Source organism: Lissotriton vulgaris, chromosome 2_1, assembly GCF_964263255.1.
Source record: "Lissotriton vulgaris chromosome 2_1, aLisVul1.2, whole genome shotgun sequence".
Taxonomy (NCBI): Eukaryota; Metazoa; Chordata; class Amphibia; order Caudata; family Salamandridae; genus Lissotriton; species Lissotriton vulgaris.
In genome coordinates, this window is record NC_141687.1 from 467,111,996 (window position 1) to 467,130,331 (window position 18,336).

Below are 18,336 nucleotides of genomic sequence, written 5' to 3' on the forward strand. Positions count from 1 at the left end.
GATAGTTGCGAATAGCCGACGCGTTTCGTCCGTTTCCGGACTTTTTTTTTTTTTTTGCTTCTTTGTTGACAACTACTGAGACTAGGATATGTGACCTTGCTTACAACTCTCCAAGCAATAAAAGAAACTCCATGAAAGCCTGACAAAGACGGATGTGAAACTCGATATCAGACAGTTTGTTTCAAGCCCTGAAGAAGTCCGGCAACGGACGAAACGCGTCGGCTATTCGCAACTATCAAAAAAACAAAATAAAGAATAAAAACTGAATAAAAAGAAAGAAAATCCAAGTCACAACTTTTGTGTGTCTTATCTGAATATTTGGGAAAACTAATAACTCTGTTCATTTATATGTTTTTAATAACTGTCTTGCAACAATGTATAACTTTTGAAGGGTGCTGTCCAACTATCATAACTAGCTTTCCTGGGTGGTAGGTTGCCTATCTCCCTTAAGGCCCGTGTGGGAATCACGTGTCTGGACATAGCACCTTCTATTCCGACACAGTAGATGGTATTTCAATAGTGGTGCAATTTTTTTCCTTAAATTCCCAGTTCTCTTGCCTCAAAGCAAAATAGTACAGCAACCTCCCGGCTTCCGCCTCAGGAGGGGATAGAACACACAGCGAGTACACTTTTGGGAAATTGCTAAATATGGGATGCTTGCAAATTTGTAACAACTGCGAAAACCCAATTTGCAATCCTTTACTTTAATGCTACAGCCACACTTTGTAAATGACAGGGGTTAATTCAGCAGTAAACTATCTGCTCACCATTATATTTATTACTACTATTGGCCTTCCTTAGCTCTCAAACACATTTCAGAGCATGTCTGTTACATTTGTCAACACTCGTTACCCTCTAGTTTTGAGTGGAGATATGGCCTACTAGAACTGGGAAGGCTGGTTTGATTCCTGGCCTCAACTTAACAGTCTGTGTTTCTGCACAAATCACTTAAACTCCCTGTGCCTAAAAAATGTAACACTTGGTTCTCTTGATTTGCCCCAGTATTGGAATGGGAGGCTCTGTAAATAAAAAATACCATAGTAGTAAGCACAAATTGAAAAAATAGGTCTAGGCCTCAACTCATTTTGTAGCTTATCCACCTCTTTTTGTAAAAGAGACCAAATTCTTGCAACAGCCAATAAGAGCAGCCTCACCCCACAGAACCTTCCTTAGAGAGCCTCAGAGCCTCATATTTTCTACCGCATGTGTTGCAAGGGAGTCTCCATTGAGCTCTGCTCATTCCTTCTTCACTTTTGAGTATATTTCTACTACTTTTTGCCTGTTTTTCGTCATGTCTGACAAAGAGAAGTACTTTTTAGAGCCTGTGCTACTTGCTCAAAAAAGAGGTTGTTTGTTGATGACAAACATGAAGACTGCTTATACCCGGACCACAAGGCCACTGACTGCAAGATTTGCAGAACCTTCTCCACCAAGACCTTGAGGGACAGAGAAGGCCGCCTGCTGACCTTGTTGCAAAAAATGAAGGATCGCAAGGAAGTTCTGTCTTCGGACAGTGAGGGCTCTTCTTCTGCTGTATCATCAAGACGATCAAAGAAGAGGGGTAGGTCTCCCCCTGCAACATCTAATGAGCCCCATGTGAAGGCCTTACCTGGGACCTCTGATAGGTCTGATAAACCCGCTTTCCTTAAATCTCCTCACCACGGTGAAAAGGAGAGGCAGGGACAGCCTGAGGAGTTGCAACCATCAAAAAAGGCTAAAAGAATCGTCTCTGTAACTTCACCACCTTCAGATAAAGAAAAAGGGGTGAAAAAGCCTTCATCTACGCCTCAGGACATACCTTCTGACAAGAAACAGCGTTTGTCGACGGTGAAAACCACAGGTACGTCGAGGATTCCTGTCAAAATGGACTTGTCTTTAAAATTGGCCTCCTCAACTGGCTCGTCGACGATGGCTACGACTATGGCATCCTCACCGTCGACTATGTTTAATATGCCTGATTCCTGTTCGTCGTCGACGAAGCTGACTTTTTCAACGTCGACGACAATGACGTCGAGGGTTGCGTCGACGGCGATGCCGACGACGAGGACTACGTCGACGATGCCAGCTACCATGATTCTGACGACGAGCTCGTGGACGATTCAGCCATCGTAGACGAAACCCATCTTACCGTCGACGACTCATTTGACGATGAGCACAGTCTCTTCATCGGCGCTTCCGTCGACGAAACAGTCGACGAAGATTCAACCGTCGACGACTATCCCGTCGACGACTGGGAAAATCTGCATTTCTCAAAGGAAGAGACGTATAACACCAGAAATGACATCTCCACGGCGGGTTACGCTGTTGCCTCCTACCTTATTGCTTGATGATGACTCTGAGGAGGAAGATGATAGCAATTATGGGCCAGCCTATAGCCCATCTGACTTGCAGGTCAATTTAAAGAAGGTCAGTTCGGAGGAAGGCGAGGCGGAGCAGCACCACTATGCTCCGCAGGACTTTTATGACCAGCAAGAGAGGCCTGGCATGCAGGATCATTCACAAAAATCTCCACGTCAATCTCAACAAGAGATGGTAGCGATGCCGTCCTCTCTCATTTCCGACCTGCAAGTAATGTTGCAGGACTATCTGAGGCGTTTTCCTACGTAGCAGGAGGTTCAACAACAACGACCTCCCACATCTCTGCCTCAAGTATCGCAACCAGTGGCGGACGCCTCTTTGACTTTAAGGGCATAAGACCCAGAGCCCATAGCACATCCTCAAGAGGTAGTTCCCATTCGGGATGATGATGATGATGATGCGTCATCTGATGTGGATCAGCAGAGGGATCCTGACCAAGATCAGAATATGGACTGGAATCAAGATGGCCTTCAAGATCCGGATGTTACAGGGCCTGATACCGCAACATCTCCAGCAGATATTGGAGGTTTTCACAACCTAATGTAACGAGCGTCCAAAAGATTTGGTCTTCCAGTTCACACAGTTCAATCTGACTGTTTTTTGTACGACTTCAAAGAACCATTCCGGAAGTCGGTTCGTTCAATCCCCATCATTGAACATGTTTGGTCTGAAGGGATAAAGACTATGCTAAATCCAGCCACGGTCCTTCCAGTGCTTCCCAGACTGGAGAAAAAGTATAGGGCGCCGGAGGGTAGCTCTGCATGTCTTACAGGTCAACCAAAACCGGACTCGGTTATCTCCCAGGCCGCACAGTCTAAATCCAAGAATCCATCCACGCCTCTAACGACACCACCTGATAAAGAGGGCAGGCGTCTGGACAATGTTGGAAAAAGATTCTCCACAATGACCAGCCTCCTTGTTAGGGCGGCTAATACTCTGGCGATTCTGGGGAGATATGATCGCAGATGTGGTGTGACCTCTCTCCGTTTGTCGAAGAACTTCAGGATGGGTCTAAGGAGGAGGTCAGGAAAATCTTGATGGAAGGGGAGCGCGCCTCTTCGGAGGTAATCGACTGCGCTATGGACATAGCTACTACTGCCTTCCGAGCGCTAGCAGGCTCAGCTGTTTTACGACGCCAGGGTTAGCTGCGAGCCACGTTGTTTAGACCGGAAGTACAGAACAAGATTCTGGATATACCTTACGACGAAGAGATGTTGTTCGGTAAACACGTGGATGACGCCCTACAAGGCATAAAGAAAGATACTGATACGGCTAAGTCCTTGGGAACATTACAATACCGCAAAGTTCCTATTAGGGGGGCAAGAGGAAGAGTTTCTAATCCTACAGAGGCGGAAATCAGCAACGCTACTCTTCCTACTCCCAACCTGGCCAGTCATACAAACCCCAATATTCACAGAGGGGTCAGTCGGGATCTTTCTCTCACCAGCAGCCGAGAGGACGTCAAGGACAACAGAGGAGAGACAATTCTAAGAGACAATAGCGGCCATGTGGCTCTTTCTACTGTTCCTGTACCCTCGTTAACACCAGTAGGGGGCAGGATTGCCCATTGCCTACACAACTGGAAGGTCATAACATCAGACCAGTGGGTCCTGAACATCATCAAAAGAGGACACACGTTGGAGTTTCAAAATCTTCCTCCAACGAGAGCTCCAGACCATTACACCCAAACATCTAGGACTTCTTCGTCTCGAAGCCCACCAACTCTTCATGAATGGGGAAATAGAGCCTGTACCTCATTCCCAGAAGGGGAAGGGGTTCTATTCCAGGTTCTTCCTGGTCGGAAAACGAAGGAGAGGTGGCGTCCGATTTTAGATCTACAGAAGCTCAACACTTATCTCATCAAGTTGTCCTTCAGGATGGTCACCCTCCAGGACATTCTCTGTCTTCTCAATCCAGGGGACTACATGGCAACCCTGGATTTAGAGGATGCATATTTCCATGTGCCCATTCATCCAGCTCACAGGCAATATCTTCGATTCACAGTAGGCAAGAGCCATTTCCATTTCAGAGTACTGCCTTTTGGTCTTCGATCCGCACCAAGGATCTTTACAAAGGTACTGGCTCCTGTGACAGCCTTTCTCAGGAAGCAGTCTTTCGAAGTCTTCCCATATCTGGACGACTGGCTGGTAAAAGCTCCTTCATTCCTAGAAGCATCCAGGGCAGTCACGAGCTGCAGTCAACTATTCGAGCAGCGGGGCCTTCGGCTCAACAAGGAGAAATCGATTTTGCACCCCTCCAAGACAACGAGGTTTTTGGGTGCGATCCTAGACACGGATTGCTGCATGGCCTTCCCTTCGGAGGAGCGCCAAACCAAACTGATTCGCTCAGCTCGCCTCCTGCACACAAAGTTTATGTCAGTTCGCCAATACAAATCACTTCTCGGATCGATATCATCCTGCATACCATTGATACCATACTGCAGGCTTTGAATGCGTCCACTGCAAGAACAACTGGACAAGCAATGGCGTCAGGTAAAAGGCTCCTTCGACGACAAGATTGTGATCACACCGGGAATGCGAAAAGCAAGCAGCTGGTGGTTACTAAAGGAGAATCTTTCAGTAGGTTTGCCATTTCAACTTCCACCATCTCCCATGGTGTTGACAACAGATGCTTCCATGGAGGGGTGTGGAGCGGTCCTCCAAGAACTGAAAGTCAGTGGTCATTGGAGCACAGTCCAGGGCAAGTCCCACATCAATCTACTGGAGCTTATGGCCATCCGTCTAGCCTTACAGGCTTTCCTTCCAAAGATCCGCAACTGTTCAGTGCTGGTTCGTACAGACAACACCACGGCCATGCACTACATAAACAAGCAGGGCGGGACGAGATCCTGCACTCTTTCAAAGGAAGCACACAGACTGGAGAATTGGGTGATCCAACACAATATCACTCTTTCAGCAGAACATCTGGCAGGTACACTCAATGCCACAGCGGACGCTTTGAGTTGCCAAAAGACTATCAGCCACGAATGGGAATTGGATCAGACCATTCTGGAGGAGCTGTTTTCACGTTGGGGGACCCCAACCATCGATCTGTTTGCGACTCCTCAGAACGCCAAATGCCAGTGCTACGCAAGCAGGGATCACCAGCAGGGATCATTGGGGAATGCGCTCTTGATAGCCTGGTACGGCGCATTTGTTTACGCCTTTCCACCTATTCCGCTGATCTCGAGACTGATACGCAAGCTCAAGGCGGAGCCGTGCAGAATGATTCTGATTGCACCAGCACGGCCCAGGCAGTTTTGGTACACAGAACTCCTTCTTCTCTCCCAAGATCAACCGATTCTCCTTCGGCCTGTTCCGTCACTGTTAACAATGGCTCAGGGTCAGGTTCTGCATCCAGACCTGATGTCCCTTCAATTGACAGCATGGCTCCTGATTTCAGAGAATTCCAGGGTTTGAATCTTTCCGGAGAATGTAGAGACATTTTAGCCCAGGCCCCAACGCCTAGTACTAATAAGACCCATCGGGCAAAGTGGAAGAGGTTCTGCCTTTGGTGTCAGAGACAAGGTCTACATCCATATACTACGGCACTGCACCAACTCTTGCCATATATTCTGTCTCTTGCAAAATCTGGATTGGCTCACTCTTCAATAAAAGTACATCTGGCGGCTATTTCTAGATTTCGACGATCTTCATCAGGTCCTTCCCTTTGGTCTGCGAGGATCGTTAAACAGTTCCTGAAAAATTTGTTCAGGGCTTTTCCACCAGTCAGGCCTCCACCACCAGCCTGGCATCTGAATTTGGTCCTCTCACGTCTGATGAAGGCCCCGTTTGAACATATTCACAGGGCCAACATGAAGTTTGTGTCTTGGAAACTGGCTCTTCTCTTGGCCCTGACATCGGCTAGAATAGTTAGTGAGCTCCAGGCTTTCACAATCGAGGAACCCTTTCTACAATTTAAGAGCGATGTTCTCATCCTGCGGACAAATCCTAAATTTATTCCAAAGGTCCCCTCAGACTTTCATCTTAATGAGCCGGTGATCTTAAAGTCCTTTTTCCCGCGCCCCTCCACGCCAGCGGAAAGGGCGCTACATTCTTTGTACATTCATAGATGTCTCAAGTTCTACTTAGAGCGCACAAAACTGTTCAGGAAGTCTTCCCAGCTTTTTGTTTCATACAGTGCTCCGAGAAAGGGTTGCCCAATTTCTAAATCCTGCATTTCCCGCTGGATATCAGGTGCCATCCAGTTTTGCCATCAAGACGCAGGAAAGCCACTTCAGCGAGCAGTTCGTGCTCATTCTACAAGGTCAATAGCTTCATCGGTGGCTCTATTTTCAGGTGTCCCGATCAAGGACATATGTAGAGCGGCGACATGGAGCAGTGTCCACACCTACACTCGCCACTACTGCTTGGATTCTTCTGTGAAGGAGGATGCGGCAGTGGGCCAAGCGGTTTTGAGGAACCTTTTTCAATAAGTCGGTGAGCTTTCCTTTCTATCCCGCCTTCCTGTATTGCATATTTTGTGTTACTTGTGGTTGTTCTGCTTTGTGATGTCAATGTGTATCTGTTTTTCTTATCAGGATTATGTATGACATTTACAGATATACAAATGACAAAATATGCTTTCTCTTTACTGCTAGCTGTTCTGATACAAAGCATGGGAATCTATGAAAGTTCAAATACTGGGGCAAGAAAACAAGTTACTTACCTGTAACTTTGGTTCCCCAGTATTGGTAACTTTCATAGATTCCCATGCGCCCACCCTCCTCCCCTGGGAAAGCTCAGCCTTATTGTACAATGATGTTGCTGTTCACAACGGCTACGAAAATCTGAGGCTCTCTCAGGAAGGTTCTGTGGAGTGAGGCTGCTCTGATTGTCTGTTGCAAGAATTTGGTCTCTTTTACAAAAGGAGGTGGATAAGCTACAAAATGAGATGAGGCCTAGGCCTATTTTTTCACTTTGTGCTTACTACTAAGGTATTTTTTATTTACAGAGGCTCCCAATCCGACGACGGGGAATGATACAAAGCATGGGAATCTATGAAAGTTACCAATACTGGGGAACCAAAGTTACAGGTAAGTAACTCGTTTTCTTCTTCACTCTGTAATCACTTATGGTTTGTTCTGCAAGGTTTGATAACTAAGGAAGTGGAGTTTAGAATTCTTCAATTAGTCTGACACCAAAACGTTCACAATGATGATAACAAACTTCCAAAACAGCCTTTTGCATTTAAAGGCACTTAATTTGGCTACCAAAGGGTAGAGAAAGAGGAAGGAACAAGGAAGCACAGCCATTATATGGTTGACAGTGATGACGGTAGTTCAGATCAAATTGATGTTTTTTCTATTTTTGATCATCGTGTTCGGCCTAGGTGCACATATGAACTGTAGGTGTTTGAAGTTATACGGGTTGCTGAGCATTAAAAGTGATACGATCCTAAACCTAACTTTGTTTCGTCACCTCTCAAACCATGCAGAGTAGACCACAAGAAGCTAAAGAGTGAAGAAAACTGAAGAATTTGATAGAGATTCTATGCATCAAAGGGCTTGCTCAAACCTCTGCAAAATAAATTGTATGCCTCAGAAGCAAAGAATATTCATTGTTTGTGAATCTGTTGTGGGTCGAATATAGGAATCTCAAGTTATTTACCGTGAATTCCGTGTTTTGTGTACATACATTCATCCTATACTACCCAAGAACGTCAAAATAGTCTTGAGAAGAAAATGCTTCAACTCCTCATGAAAAAGCAATTCTGAATGGTTCTGAAAGAGGAGCAAAGTCAAAAACATTTTTAATAGGGTTTTAAGACCCAACACTCTGAAAGTACCCACACGAAGATGGACAGTGGAGCTGAATAAGATTTGGTGCAGAATCCCCAACATTCTTCAATCTACCTTGTGCCTACCAAACATTTTTAAACTGCTAAATTGATGCTTAAAGGATCTATATGATACAGTGGACATTGTTTTAAAGAAACCATGTTCCTACCTTCGTGACTTTATCAGAGCTTAAAATGTTGGTTAATTCTCAATGAGATTTAAGATGCATAAAAAAAAGCTTTTATAAGACATTGCACCCATCACTCCATTGCTGCTGTGTACTTCCAAAGAGCCTTTAAACCTCATAAGGGCATACCAATTGAATAGTAAACAATGGTGATATTACTGACCTGGGGAATGTAATAACTAAAGAATGTTTTTTTGATTTTTAAAGAAAGCTGCATTATAGATACAGTCTGTTTGTATGTGAAACTCTTTTTAGGATCTGTTTTAGAGACCCAATGGCTTGATATTCCTAACTGATAGTCTTATCTGATGTCCTCATGATTTATTCTCAGCTTTGATAATAAGATCTACATTGTGTTGTTATTATCTGTTTTCGGCAGCATTTACCATAAAAGATAAATGTTCTAACTGCAGTATTTTCTCTTTGCAGGAGTGACCCATGCAGCTATATGGGCGGCTTGTATTTCATATCTTAGTGCTGCTGTGCCTCCTGCCCTGAGGACCACAGCTCAGGGGATCCTGCAGGGACTTCACCTAGGATTGGGCCGTGGCTGTGGTGCCATGATAGGTGGTGTTATGGTCAATTACTTTGGTAAGGTGCTACTGAATTCTAATTTTGCTGTCTTTAATGGTTTGGAGAAATATATAAAACATTTTTGTGATAATAATTGTTTTTATAAATCTTTGAGTGACAGTAATAAAATTACTTGTTTACATTTTACAACATCACCTTGACTTTGCAACGTGACTTAAACAAGTGATCAGACCAAATACGAACCACCAAAAAAGAACTGCTACCACGATCAGATGTCCATGATCTAATCTAAAATATAATTAAGTGAACCTAGCATCCTCCAGACTCTTGCTCAACAATTGTTACATATGACAAATATCTACGTAGAACATAAATAGTAAGATTGTGAACATAAAAGTGAACTTCCACCTAGACTCAGCATTGTTAACTTCCGCTTTAGGTGTATAGTTCCGAACCAAAGGTCTCTTCCCAACTTCCAAAGACCTAATAAGATCGAATAGGAAGGAAAATTCCCATCGCTTTCAACCTTTGTGAGATAAACTTTTTTAATAATGAACTTTTTTAATAATGAAGCTTAGAACGTGGCAAATACTTTGTGGATGCATTCAGATCCCTACAGTTCACATTCTTATGTCAAGCCTTCATATTGTCCTACATTTTCTGTTAAAAATAAACTACTGGACAGTTGCCTCTCTGAGTTATATGCCATGTCCCTTGTGGTTTAATTGAATGTTTGAAGTTAACCACCCTTTTCACATCAATCTTTCTTGTTCATTCCTAAACACACTATTTACTTTCAAATGTGGTGATTAGACTAGCATAGACCTCCCAAAAGTAGATAATTAGGTAGTGTGGTATCTTAGATGAACTAGGAGTAGTGGGCCGGGTCAATATTATTAAAATGATGATATTGCCAACATTTTTGTATATATTTAGGGCCATCCCACTCTTATTCGAAAACAAGTGGTTCAAAATATGTGAACAAATGATCAACCGCTTCGTATGGGCTAAGGGAAAAACACGCAGAACATTGAGATATATGTCTCTACCACGGGAACGTGGTGGCTGGTCCTTACCAGACCTAAAAGTGTATTACTGGGCCGCCGCATTCCAAAACATGTTGGGATTGGTAGGGGGGGCTGATATAGATGACTGGGACAAAGCAGGATCACTTGCAATTTATGGTTTGGTTTTAGGTAAAAACGCGGAAAATATATTTTTAAGATTTACGGAGGAAAGTTATTATAAAAGAACACGGTTCAAGATTCTAATGGCTGCCCATAATGTTTGGAAGGGAATATCAAAAAAGATAGGATTTGGGAAATATAATTTTTACACTAGACTCAAAAACAACCCCTCACTCCCTAGTATGGTTTTTTCGGGAGCTGTATTCCAAGACTGGGAGTCGCGGGGGATAAGAAAGATTGGAGATATTCAGGGCCCCCAAGGTATTTTACAATTTGTTGAGCTACAGGATCGATATACTCTAGATACAAAACACTTTTTTAAATACCTTCAAATAAGGAGTTGTCTAATAAACAGGAAAGGAGGGCCCTTGGGGTTTGATAGAAATATATTGATGGATATTATAGAAACAGGCTCGGATTGTACCATAAAGAGGTTCTATTGTGAGATGACAGTGTTAAAGAAAGATGATATGGAGAAATGGATTAACAGGTGGTCTGTAGATTTGGACATAAATAGGGATATTTTCTCAGATTCATTAGAGATGGGAAGAAAATTGTTGTGTTCATCATCATTACAGGCTCAGCACTATAAGACTCTATTCCATCTCTACTACACGCCTGGTAAAATTGCTCAATGGGGGGGCATTACGGGAACCACCTGCTTCAGATGTGGGAGTCTGGGGGCGGACCTAATACATATTTTCTCACTCTGTCCACATTTGAATAGTACAAAACGGGATATTGAGCAATTTTTACAGAATGTATTACCAACAACAATAGAACTAAGCCCAGCTGTTATGTTATTAGGAGTCAACCCTGAGACATATGTGGGTAATGAAAAGTTTCTATTCGTAGCATTGGCCATCCTCAGACTATTAGTCGCCTCGGCATGGCTGGACCCTAACCCTCCAACCTATCATCAATGGTTGGGGAAGATACTATCTATTCAAAAGCTAGAATCAGCTATCTATGCGAGGAGGGGGAGAAATGGCAAGAAACTAGGTCTACAAATATGGGAGCCTCTCGTTCATTGGAAACAAGGTCCCGATTATTGATCACTAGGGGGGGGGGCATGAAATTGAGAACGTAGTATATAGAAGTCTGTGTATATTTGGATTATATGATTTGTTTTGAGAAAACTATGTATGAATCGATATTATTTTATGATCATAACGCTCTGTATAATTCCCATTTTTATTCATGATTTTGTATAGTAATGAATGTTATTGTGCCCTGTCCTTATCTCAGGGGGGGGAAAAAGGGGAAAAATTTCAATAAAAATATTTAAAAAAAAAAAAAAAAAAAAGGAGTATTAATAAGGAAGTTACTGTAAAATGTGGTTCAGAAAGCTCATTGTTTATGTGAGAACTTACATATTATGCTGCATGCATCTCAATTGGTTGAATGAGAGCTTGTACTGACACACAGTTAGCTACACTGAGATGGAGACTGGAGACTGGTGCTAGAAAGAAAGACAAAGGCAATTCAACAAAACGCATTCTGGGATAGATCTGTTTTCAGCTGTTCTCAGAATATTAATGTGGTTTATCTCTCTAAGGAATAGACCGGTTAGTTCAGAGGTGCACAGCGCCATACAAATGTATTTTGTGATGCCAGGCTTCACTCTCTCCATTTGCACTGAGAAACTAGTAACTCCTGAGTCTGTGGCAGAGGCAGGTTGGGTTCTAGTGCCAGAGGACGTGGAAGTTTCCTCTGGTGGTACCAGTCTAGACCTTTATGCGGCATGGAGGACCAAACTATGCAGCAAGGTTACCTAAACAATGCTGCAGTATTATTTTCATCTGTTGTAACTAGAAACATTTTTTGGGACGTCTGCGAATTATGTGGAAAATGATGTTCACATTTTATCAATCCATTATTATGTGGTAAACGATGCTACAACAATATCACATAAATCCACTTTCCCTCATCACTGTTTATTGTTTTGTCAATAAATTATTCACAAAAGGTAAGCAAAGCCTATGCATTTAACTTTCAGTCAGTGCTCATTGTTAATTGCACTTTGAAAAAAGTCATATATCTGGCGAAAGTAATAAGTCCTCTGTTTCAGTGCCAGTGGTCAGTCCATGCATGTATATTTTGGTATTTCTTAGCGCAAAGCTATCTGGCTCTCAGCAGAACACTGTTAGGGGGAAGTCTCACTGAGGATACATGAGGGTAGGGGACAAAATCAGGAGGTAAAGGTATGGGAAGGGCTGAGAAGTCAACCTTGTAGTGATTAGGTTACAGTTCCTTCCCGAATTGTTGGAGGGTTGATGCTCTTTTGATGTCAGATTGGTTGTTATTTCAGATCCGAGTGACATTGTCTGAGAAGGCATGTTTTTTCCTCTCTGTTGTGTTTAGTGTCTAATCTGGCGATGACCTGCATATCTTGTTAGTCTGTTGACTAGGTTAATAGAGGTCTTGGTGTAGAGAGTCTTGTAAAAGATGCAGCTGAACTTAAAGATTATTCAAGCTTGCAGCAGGCGGCCATCTAGATCCTTTATTGCATCAGCGATGTGGTCGGATTTCTTCAGCCTCTTGATGAGCCACATGGAGTATGCCTTTCTGGTGAACCAATGGTGGTCTCAGTGATGCCGCTGGGCAGGATGTTGCTTTCATCTGAGTGGCAGTGGACTAGCGTGTGAACTGTAATTTTTTATGCTTTCTCATTGTAAAGGAGGTTTACTTTTTACAGGATAGAGAGCTGGAATCAGCCTGTTTTGGTATTCTTGGCAATATGTTCTTTGAGTGAGAGGTTTGATTTAGGGTAAATCCAGAGGATTTTACCTGCTCTGTCAATTGGAATGTGATGCTAGTTAGGTTTAACTCGGAGAGCTGTGACTGAATCTGAGAATGTTTGTCATTGTTGCCAAACGGGAGGAATTCGGTCTTGCTGGGGGTTTAGCATCAGCTCCTGTGGCGACATTCAGGATTGTATACTGACGAGGCAGGCTTTAAGTCTCCATATGTCATTGGTTGAGGAGATTTTGAGATAGTGTTGGGTACTGTTTCAGCAAATAAAATGCTATTACTATTTATGCTGCTGGCTGCTGCCATAATATGAGAGGGTAATTAAAAAGCATAGTACTGCTCAAATATTCAATGACATGGCCCCCTTTATTAGGTAGCGATACAAGTATTCAGATTTCTGTACTGTTTGGAAAATGATCAAGAGTAATCTTTGAAGATCAAATAGTCAAGTGTAGTACATTGTGCTTAGGAGGCTTCGTGGACCAAGCACCTCTTAACTGTACCAAGGTACAGAATCACTCCTAGCACAATAGAATTATCCATGTGCAGTCAGTGTAATGCGGCCATTGTCCTGATTATTCTATTGACCTGTTCAGTGCACTGGTATGTAAAGCACCATAACAAACCAGTTTTCACAATTCGTAAATAGATCAAGCCCATAAAATTACCTACATTAACATTCCATTGCCACTTTTTCTATGTTTCCCCTTTCTTTCTACTTCACATCTTTCTCTTTCTTCTCTTTTGTGTTGTATCTCATATCTCCGCCTCACAAATCAGTAATTCTTGCTTTTCTCTCTGTGACACTTTTCTGTTGGCTGCTATATCTGACTATGTCAACTCTCTCTATCACGTCTTCTTCTCTTCCTAATCTATCTTTCTTTCTCATGTCTTTCTACATACTTCCGCATACCTTTTCTACCTCACCCCTCTCAATTTATTTTCTCTTGCTCTCTCTCTATCACAATGTACCTACCTCATCCCTATCTCTACTTTTCATTTCTTTCCATAATTCATCTCTTTGTAATTTTCACTCCCTCCTTTACCTTTCTATCTGCCTTAAAACTCTCTTTACCTGACATGTTTTTGTGTACCTCAGTTCTCATATTACCCTTCTCTTTAGATCCGCACTCTCTACCTTGTGCATCTGAGTGAGACAACTAGCCACAGATTCACCCCCGGCATCACACTGGATCCGGATTTTTTTTCTCAGCTGTACCTCTATGCCCTGAGTGGCAGTGCTGCAAGGCTCCGTACGGCATCGGCTCAGGATATGACATTAGTGGAGCCAAAATTGCTGATATACATAGCTCCCTGGTTACCCAAAATCAGGGGCTTAATGCGGGGTCTGATCCCCCCTTTTCCCTTTCTCCCATGAGTGTAGCACTGATCTCAGCTGAGCCTGTACCCAGCCTTCTTACCTTCTGTGGTGACCTGTATTGTGCAATACTTCCTGGAACTCCATGATGTCACCTGTGGGTTCTTTCTGTACTGTACATTCTTCCCCAGTGTTCCCTGTTTGGCAGTTGCAGCTGCCCTGTCTCTCCTTCATGCTGGACGGCTCTCTTCTCTTCAATAAATCTCCTTACAGCAGTTCCTGCCTCCGCCTCATCTTTACATTGGCGACTGAGGATGGTCAGCTGTTCTTCAGCTGTTGGATCTACTCACTAATCAACTCCTACCAAAACGGTTTGGACTCCTGAATATTTCCCTGAAGTACGACCTACTTCCCTGTGAGTACCTTCTTTTTCAAACATTTATACCACGTTTCATATTAGAGAGCCGTCGCAGCCAACAGACTCTTTTTCTACCATTTATCTCGTTTTGCGCATCAATCAAACGAGTTCTCACCTCCAGCGCTTTGTCAACCGTTACTCTGCTTCGCGCTATATTTTTTTTTTCTCTCTACCAGCGCTACGTCTCACCTGCACTCCCTGTCTCTTCACCGTCAGAGGTCAAGTCCTGCCGAGTGCTGTCTGCGTTTTCACTGTTCCCATCGGCGCCACATATTTCTCCACTCCTTGCTCCGCCACCTCCGAGCTCCGCCACAGAGTGATGACGTAGTGGAATCCCTCCACTCAGCGTCATCACGTTTCTCGTCTGCTTATCAACCAGCAAGACGCCTAGTGCCAGCACGCGTCTCCCCAGCAACCAACCAGACGCCCAGCGCCAGCACATGGTTTCCCAGCAACCAGCAAGACGCGTGCCTGTCACCACGTCATAAAGCCTTCGCGTCCTTTCCTGTCTACCCTTTCTTGACTTTGCCAGCTGTCGACTTTAACCTTATAGCTGACATTACCGATGCGCACTCTGAACTCACAACTCCGAATCCCTCTGATGCGCACAGTTTCAAACATTTCATCGGATTTACTCGCTTTCAGTCCACGCGCGTTATCGCGCTCAGCTTTTGATAATTTTCTACGCTGATGCGCACAGCTTCAATCTCTTCACACGCTGACCTACATGGTTCTATCACACCGGCCAACAATTCTACAAGGAGGCAAATTTCGCGCTGACGCGCACAGCTTTAGCTCCACCTAATTTTCTTCACCAACTCGCCGGAGTATCCAGTATCTTCACGCTGACGTGCACAGCTGTTGCACGCATTTCTCTCTACACGTTGATGTGCACAGCGGCTGCACGCATTCTTTTCTACACGCTGATGTGCACAGCCACTGCACGCAGTTTCTCTACACGTTGACGTGCACAACTGTTGTACATATTTTTTTTTATAACACGCTTATCTGCACGCATTTTACTTCCAACAAAAAGACCAAGCAACAAAAAGACCAAGCCATATTTACAACATTTTTTTTTTATTTAAAGGAAAATTGAAGATCTCACAATGCAAAATGTATCTCCTCCTGCTCCTTTTCTTCAGACTCCTGGAGACCCTCCCCTTGAATGGAAACTTTGGTTGAGATCCTTTATGGCCTACCTAGGAGCGATTGATGGTCTTAGATACCGTGCAGAAAGAAAAAAAAGTCTAATGTATTATCATCTTGGTGTAGAAGGACAAAACGTTTTTGATCATTTACCGGTTTATGTTCCACCTACTGGCGAGACTCCTGACGAATTTGAAATAGCCATAGCCAAATTAGACAAGTATTTTGTTAAAACCAAGAACATGGTTGTACACCGTTATACATTTTTTACTAGAGCTCAAAAACCCGAAGAAAGCATTGATACTTTTGTCACTACCTTAAAAATACTTGCATCTAAATGTGAATTTGACAATTTCACCTCTCAACTTATCAGAGACCAGCTTGTTGCTCGGTGCTCTTGCAAACAAATCCAAGGGAAACTTCTATCTTGCAAAGATCCTTCTCTTGACAAGGCTATTGATATAGCCAAAAGTATTGAAACATCCTTAGAAGATTCCAAACAATTAGAGGTTTCTCTTTCTAATACCTCCATCTCTGGTGCTGTGTCCACTAAAGTAGCCTTTCCCACCAAATCTCCCATTTCCATTCCTCGTGACTCTCGTGGCTATTTCAAAAGAATGGGTAACACCAGTTTTAGAAGACCTTTCATACCTAATAGACAATTCAGCCAAAGTACTTTCTGTTATAGATGTGGCTCTTCTTACCATGCTTCCAATTTTAAAAATTGTCCTGCTGCTAATCAACAATGCACTCAATGTGGAAAAAATGGTCACTTTTCAAGGGTATGCATGAGAGGTAGAAGGGGCAATGTACGTAGTGTCATGTGTGAAAATGATTATTTTCAAACTTCAAATCCCCTTGAGCTTTCTACTGAACTTTCTGAATGTGATGTGACCAATCAAGAATATGTCGTTGTAGTGAAAGACAATGACACTACTAGCCGTACTTTTCTTGTCCCTGATCCTGAAGTTGATGCCACTATTGACAATCACCATATCCTACTACTGGTAGACACCGGGGCTCGCATCACTATTGTTTCCTTTGAGAAATATTCTCACCTTTGGCAAAATAAATGCCTACTTCCTCCTGATGTCCTTTCTGTGGCCTTTGAAGGAAGCAGAATCAACCTTCTGGGTTATTTCTTGGCCGAAATCTCCATTTTTAACAAATCCATAAAGGGGAAGGTCTATGTTGCCAAACGTGGTATCAATGTTCTAGGACTCATACATCAGGCAGAATTTGGTGTCACCATTAAACCTGGTTTACCCAACCCTGTATTCATTGAAGGGTGCAATCTCTCTTCCCTTGCATCTTCTACCCCAGTTTGCAACATCTTTAACAGTGAATTTTGGGAGCACAAGTACAAAAAAATTTTTGAAGATCGTTTAGGCAAAATTACCAATTTTCAACACTTCATCAAGGTCAAAGACGGTGTCTCCCCAATCAAACACAAGCTGAGGAACGTTCCCCTCAGTATCAGAGAAGATTTGTCCAAACACCTTAAGTCATTATGCGAGCAAGAAATCATTGAAAAAGTAGAATCCACATTATGGCTTTCTCCCATTGTTCTTGCCAGAAAAAGGTCTGGCGATCTCAGGATGTGTGTGGATTTACGCAGTCTCAATGAAGCTATCTGGGTCGATGGCTTTCCCCTCCCTCGCATTGAGGATTTGATAGCTAAAGTAGGCTCTTCCACCTGGTTTTCTAAACTTGACCTAAAGGCAGCTTACCACCAGATTGAGTTACATCCACTCTCTCGACACCTCACCGCTTTTGTAACTCCTGATGGAGTTTTTCAATTTCGTCGCCTTCCCTTTGGTTTGGCGTCTGCCGCCGCTGTTTTTCAGCGTATCATGTCTGAAATGTTCGAAGAACTCTCTAATGTTGTCGTCTTCCAGGATGACATCCTTATCTTCACCCAAACTGAACACGAACATAATTTAGTCATCGACCAAGTTTTCAACATCTTGGAAAAAAGAGGTGTAACCTTACAAAAGAGTAAATGTGTGTTCAAAACTAGAGAAGTAGAATACCTCGGTCATACCATTTCTGAATGCGGTATTAAGCCCAGGCCAGGTCTAGTTAAGAGCATCATTGAAGCCCCTGCTCCCTCTAACAAAGAACAGCTTCTGTCCTTCCTCGGTCTCTGTGAGTTCTACTCCAAATTCATGAGAGACTACGCCAAGACCACTGAGTGTTTCAGACTTTTACTCAAAAAAGGTGCCACCTTCAGCTGGTCTGATGAGTGTGAGAAAGGTTTCCAGCTCATCAAAGAACACATTACCAAAGCTCCTGCTCTTCAACCCTTCAATGGCAACAGAGAAACTTTTGTCACCGTTGATGCCTGTGAATATGGCCTAGGAGCTGTCCTCTCACAACTAGCCTTTGGTAAAGAATTTACTGTGGGGTTTGCCTCCAGGACTCTTCGCCCTGTCGAGCGCAAATATTCTGTTATTGAAAAGGAACTGCTGGCCTGCGCTTGGAGCGTTGAAAAGTTTAAATCTTACTTATGGGGCAGACCATTTGTTCTTCAAACTGACCACCGACCTCTTGTCGACATTCTTTCCGGCAGAAATGTCAAGCGCACAACCGCACGGTTGGCTAGACTCTCCACTAAACTTCTAGAATACAACTTCAAAGTTGTTTACATTC

General features: G+C 43.3%; 1 protein-coding gene across 1 annotated transcript in view; it reads left to right on the forward strand.

Annotated features, from left to right (window-relative positions):
- Positions 1–18,336, forward strand: part of MFSD6 (major facilitator superfamily domain containing 6) — a 418,145-nt gene that overhangs the window by 242,793 nt on the left and 157,016 nt on the right. The window contains exon 4 of the mRNA XM_086955375.1: positions 8,754–8,915. Coding sequence (XP_086811501.1) covers positions 8,754–8,915 — 162 coding nt within the window. The remainder of the gene's footprint in view (positions 1–8,753; positions 8,916–18,336) is intronic.